Source organism: Notothenia coriiceps, unplaced genomic scaffold, assembly GCF_000735185.1.
Source record: "Notothenia coriiceps isolate Sejong01 unplaced genomic scaffold, NC01 NC01_scaffold00032369, whole genome shotgun sequence".
In the NCBI taxonomy this organism is placed as follows: Eukaryota; Metazoa; Chordata; class Actinopteri; order Perciformes; family Nototheniidae; genus Notothenia; species Notothenia coriiceps.
The window spans coordinates 211-6,790 of NW_011365070.1; the positions used below are offsets into that span (position 1 = coordinate 211).

Here is a 6,580-nt window from a genome sequence, read left to right on the forward strand (position 1 = left end):
TTAATTTCACTGACTTTATTTCTTGTAGACAACAAAAACTGTAGAGCAAAACAAATCTTGGTTAGAAATACAAAACTGGGACTATTAACCAGCAGACCTTTAAGCCTTGATATGAAACATTTCTAGAAATACATTCAAGCCTTGAAATAATGTGAGCTTCCCAACATTTTTTGACTGAGACATCTGCAAACTTCCAAAGGGTATTCTGAATTTCAGCTATGTATCATCATGATATAACATGAACATCTCTTTACATTACAGTTATAAAGCCCTCAAATGTTTTTTACAAAGATTTCCAGGTTTTTATTCTGTAATGATGATTAATTATGTACAGAACTGGAGGATTATGAAACACACATCATCTGTCTCTGGTTGTTAGCAACATGTCAGGCCAAACCAGCCTCAACACACATCTGATAGAATATTCCCTGCAGGCGGAGGAGCTGAGAGGGCGAGTCCATCTCTGCAATGGAGCCTCGGTCCATCACAATGACTCTAAGGAGAGAGAGACAAAAGTGAGCATAGACAAGGATACACTTTGCCTTAAATATGATTTACATTATAAACTTACCTGATGTGTAAAAAGCACAGCAGGTCAACTAACTTGCATATTTCCACCTTTATGCTGTTTTGGGCAGGTGAACTGAAAATAATGTATATTCTACAAGCAGACTTAGCTGTGAATAACACAGAATCTAACCTGCCTTTAATCTTTTCTTGTACACTGCATTAAACCAAATACCAGACAAAAGCTAAACTCTGCATGCATATCCTGCGACTTCCATTTCAAGTAACATTAAATATATAAAAATGCATTGCACGCTGGTACCTTGTGTAGTCCATGATAGTGTTGAGGCGATGAGCGATGGTCAGTACTGTACAGTCATCAAACTGAGTCCGGATGGTGGACTGAATAAGCTGGTCTGTTTTCAGGTCCACGGCTGCTGTGGCTTCATCCAAAACCAGTATCCTTGTCTTCCTCAGGAGCGCTCGGGCCAAACACAGCAGCTGCCTCTGACCGAGACTGCAGAAAAACTTCAAACTTTACACTACGCCTCTATGAAAAGATACGAAAAGCATGTCTCCACGCACCAAAGTGCAAAAACATTCATATGTGACTGGCATTTTGGCTATAAGATAGACAACAACAAACAAATCCACATACCATGTACACTAATCTAACCTTATCTCTTTCCCTTTTTGCTCTTGCTGCATTCTAACCCAATCAGAACATTTAGGGGAAAACCACAGGGTTTTGACTTTCCTTATTCACCAATATTGCAGTCCATAAAAGTGTTTTTATGATAGCTAGTGGTTTCCATATTGAGTTATATAATCAAAACGAATGTTAATATATTCAAATACAATCGTGTATAACCCACAATGTAAAAATGCATTATATTTCATGTTGCTCCATACTTACAGCATATACAAAATGTAAGCGGTTTGGAAAATGTATAGAGGGAGTTTAAAGTCTGTTATAGTTTATCACTATGGGTGTCACTGTTTAGCAGAGGGAAGACAGCTGTATTCAGTCACAGCACAGCGGTCACTTATGAGGACTTTCTACTGGTAGGTTTTTACGATAGAAAATAAAATCGAGCTACTAATTTGATTCAAATGCAGCCTTATGTATCAGTCTTCCACTGCTAGTGGTCCAAGTGTGTTGTAGATGGATCTAATCTTAGGTTCTCTCCTCCTTCACAGCACTGATGGTTCAGTTTTTGTGGCAGTGCAGACACAAAGCTGCTCAGGTGAGCGAGTTCCAGAGCGTTCCAGATATCCTCTTCTGAACATGTGTCAAAGGGATCTAAGTTCATCCTCAGAGAACCAGAAAACAGCACAGGGTCCTAGGAAGGAGAGGATGGAGATTACCATAAAACATGAATGAGCACTGGTCAGCGTTCTTATATTGCCTTTGTAGTAACTACATGCATGATAGCAAGATGGTGGCGGGTGCGGACGCAGCGGCCCCTCGCTCTCCCGATTCTTTAGTGTTTTTGAGTGTTTTTAATGTTTCATCTATATGTTCGTCACGTCTGTTGAGTTCATTTCAACTACCCAGGACCGACAACACAGTCAAGAGTAGACAGTGCAGTCGCAAGGTCTTGCTGGACAAGAAAACAACAACAACCCACACACTTGAACTTAGCGGCCTCTGAATACTCTGCCTGACCTTGCTGTGGAGTAAAAGGAAGCAGAAGAGAGGTAAGTGCGGAGGCATCCGGGGTAGGCTAGCAGCTAGCCAACACAGGCCCACTATTCCAAGCTTGCTCATGGCTAATGTACGATCACTGGGCAATAAAATGGACAACATAAGACTCCTCCGGTCGACCTAGAGTGAGGTGAAAGAAAGCTGTGTGTATGTTTTCACAGAAACATGGCTAAATGACAACATCCCGGGGGAAGACCCGCGTTGGAGGGGGTCATTGTTTACATCAGTGATGCTTGGTGTAGGGACGATGTGGTTTTCTGCAAACACTGTTCACCGCTGGCGGAGTTTATGTACGTGAAGTGCAGGCCTTTCCATCTCCCACGGGAAATCCACGCCATCCTGCTAGTAGATGTTTACATCCCCCCCCAGCTCCAACAACAAGGACAGTGAGGATATCTTCGTATGTGTTCACCTTCTTGGCAATAAACCTTTTTCTGATTATGAAAAACATTTCCATTGTAGTGGCTGTTAAAGCCTTTTACTGAGGCAGAAAATAGTTGGTCATCCTAAACCGGACCATCCACCATGACATCAAAGAGTTTGTTTATTTTTGTACAGACCTGAGGAATTATGGTGATTCTGGAGCGGAGGTCATGAAGGCCGATGTGTGCGATGTCGATCCCGTCGATAAAGATTCGTCCCTTTGCTGCTTCCAGAATCCGGAAGATTCCCAAAGCCAGAGAGGACTTCCCAGCTCCGGTCCGTCCAACTATCCCCACCTGCATTACTTGATGAATTAATAACTCAATTCATAAAACATCCAAGCGTCAAAAACTGCAGTTGATGAGGTGGCCACTTGAGACTGGCTGCAGAATAGAGCATTGTCCATATACATCAATGTTAAAATACCCACCTTCAAACTAAAAATGAACATGTCTAAAGCCTGGTTCAAGAAGGGCTTGGTCTCTATAGCTAATATTCCCAAACAACTGTACATAATCACCCACATGGTGGTCAGAGGGCCTAGGTATAAAAGTCACGTCTCGCCACTCCATTTGACTGATGGTTAGGGGCTAAAAGAAAGAGACCCGGTAAAGTCACCTAATAATCGAAAGTGGTGGAATGTGTTGCAATTAAAGGTACTATTAAGTGTGTGTATTTTGAAAATGTTTGTCACAATTCACAATGGTCCCAATGGTTTTTGATAGAGCTGGAAGAAGCTTTTGAGGCTGTACGTCAACCTCAAAATGTAGGGCCCAGGAACCCAAACATATTTTTTACAACGATTATTAGGGAAACGTGCATTTTAATATTTTTTACACTCCAGGAACTGATGGGTCGTGATGGGTGTTAAGTTAAAGGTCCCATGTCATGGCCATTTCTACTGATCATAATTCCATTGTTGAGGTCTACTAGAATAGATTTAAATTGTTCAATGTTCCAAACTCACATTGGTTTCTCATACAGCATCTCTGTATAGTATGTGTATTCACTCTCTGTCCTCTGTACACAGCGAAACCCAGCCCGAACACACACACACACACACACACACACACACACACACACACACACACACACACACACACACACACACACACACACACACACCCGCAGCCTGGCTGGGAGTTGGTGTGTGCTCACACACCAAATCACAGCCCTGCTGCGTCCCGCCGTCTCAGGGAGGAGAAATCGGCGGAGCTGCAGCTGAGAAAAGATTGAGTGTGTGTGAGGATGTCCGCGGATTGGTCAATTTGGACCAATCCACGGACTTAACGTAACGGCTCCGCGGACGTAACGTAACGGCTCCACGGATTGGTGGACCAATGGGTCCATTTGGGTATGGTCACGTCACTGAACCCAGGAAGAAAAAGAGAAATCTCCAACGAGGCGTTCTGGGGCAGCATAGACAGGTCTTTTCTGTGTTAGAGTTTTACTTTACAGGTAAACCTTCATAACGCACAAGGGGACGGGTAATAACCGGAAAAGGATGCCAAAGGACCTTTAAAACCTTGACATGTAATATGAACCTGCGTTTCAGGAGGAAAGTATTTGTGATTGTCATTATGTGTAAGCACAAAAATCAGTTTTATTCAATGTTTTTACATCGTGTTTTCAGACTTAATGAACATAGTGAATTGTGTGGTTATGAAGCCACACAAAGCACTATGTCATGTCCAGTCAATGGCTTTTTCCTAGGGGCCAAGGGGCTTCCCCTGATTTTCAGACCGTTGTCTGTGCTGCCATCTGTTGGGAAAATACTGAATGTACTCTTCCAATATCAGAGCATATGGTACAACTAGTTCCCCGAACAGTGCCCTTTGAAGACCACCTGGGAACCAGCAGTACGCGATCGGGAAGGCAATTCAGATCTCTTAATAATCATATTAAAAAGTGATAATGTCAAATCCCTTATGCTAAGAATGACACTAATGGTTCCTTAGATTTGACAGAAAGTCACGGAATGTACACAGAGATTAGGTAAAACTGTGGTGCAATATTTTGCTCGTTTAAGGATTGTGTTTTGATGCAAACAGCAATATTTTCCCAACACAAGGACGAGGCATCACCATATTCTCAACAGCAAAAATGCCTTTTTTAATGGCCTACATGTTAGCTAGAATTTGAAATACCAAAGCCTATGCTGTGCATTCAGAAAAACTATACACGACAAGAAGATTAGAGATAAGAAGAAAGCAGGGTTATACATAATGGAAATGTTCTGATCACCCCACTTCTAACACATTTTCTGCTCAACTGTTCTCAACGAGCGGAGCCGTGGAGAATGGGAAAGAGGAGGAGGTGGAAAAAAGGGAGAGGAGGCTAACTGGAGGGAGCAGGCTTCACATGTGGCAAAAAAGGACAATTAAAACAAATAACTGCAGGCTGAAGAGAGACACAGAGGAGTGGGGAGGAGGACGGTCAAGCAACTAGAAGCCGCTACTCAATCAGGTCATGTTTACACACACACACCACACACGGAGGGAGTATATGAAATGACCATTTCAGACACCGACACTGACACAGACGCACTAAACACAGTATAAATGATGCTATCTCAATCATAAAAACATTTGTAATTTAGGAAGTACAAGTAGAAGAGATTATTTTCTTATGTGATTCAGGTGCATGTAAAACTGATCAAGAAAACACATTGATCAAGAAATACTGAGAGACATGCAAGAAAATCAACCCGAGGGAGAGAAATCTTAATGAAAATAATACAAATAATAAAAAAATCTATGCACACAGAACACAAAAAGCGTATGGGAAAGCCCAGCAGCCTATTTCGATATTCAGCTATATTGAGCCATATACTGTATGTCTAAACAGGAGGGAGATGTTGAATTGGATTCAAAAGGTGTTAGAAGCACTTGGCTTTACAAACCAAAAGAATAAATAATAATAATAATAATTAAAACTGTGGTCGCACTTGTGCGCACAGTGATGAGCGGGCCCTCGCGTCCGTGCGCCTGTCGGGGAGGGCGGCCGGTCGTCCCGGCGTCAAGCAGACGCGTGCGAGTCCTCGGAAATTAGCCGTTTGTCATTTCTCTAATTTCGCGTCCCAGACTCCCAGGTCCTCCGGCAGCAACCCGGAAACGGATGTCGGCGCGCGGTCTGGGAGGAAAACTAATTTCTCTGAAGGCTCGTCGAGGATCGATTATCGAGGAGGCTGTCTGGAGGAGCCGTGACCGAGGATACACTGACTTAGAGGAGAGAGGAGTGTCTCTGGAGGAGCTATAACCGAGGGTACACTGAAGTATTCTCCGGAGACGATTTCAGCCAACAGTGATGTTTAAAAGAGGCGTGACGCATGGCTCGATGTCAACGAAGCACAGCTCTGCAAACTGTTCCGGTTGTGATTATAAGTTATTCAAGATGATCAAATGTGCATCAGACTTTCTGCCCTTTACCGTTTGTTTGTTTGTTTACTCACTAATCACATCTCCCCTGGATGTTAGGTTATGCTTTCATTGTGAGGCGATGTTTACAGTGAGAACAGCTGCTGAGGTCAGTGCAGAAAGCAGAACAGTCTGTATAATATATATCGCTCAATAACATATGTAACAGGCCTACATTTCACACTTTATTTGTAGGCTTTAGGAGATATCTACAAATAAACAGTAGATATTTTTCATGAAACCATATAGTGCTTCACATAATAAAATATACAAGGGCTGTAGCCTGATATTTAGTTATGCTTTAGGAGCTGTTTGTGTTTGTTGTACAATGTGTGTGTGTGTGTGTGTGTGTGTGAGAGAGAGTGTATGTTTGTCTGTGTGTGTGTGTGTGTGTGTGTGTGTGTGTGTGTGTGTGTGTGTGTGTGTGTGTGTGTGTGTGTGTGTGTGAGAGTTGAAGGTGCAGGCAGACAGGCGGGTCTCAGTAGCTTAAAGGGGACCTATCATGCTATATTTGAATAATATATTG

General features: G+C 42.7%; 1 protein-coding gene across 1 annotated transcript; it reads right to left on the reverse strand.

Moving 5' to 3' along the window:
• Positions 1 to 397: 397 nt before the first annotated feature.
• On the reverse strand, positions 398 to 2,940 carry LOC104960763 (multidrug resistance-associated protein 1-like; the record flags this gene model as incomplete). The annotated part of the gene is made up of 4 exons (XM_010788919.1): positions 2,776 to 2,940; positions 1,687 to 1,850; positions 830 to 1,027; positions 398 to 495 (listed from the first exon to the last, which is right to left on the reverse strand). Coding segments are annotated over exons 1-4 (625 nt in total), but the record flags the coding sequence as incomplete, so codon positions are not given.
• Between the last annotated feature and the right edge of the window lie 3,640 nt (positions 2,941 to 6,580).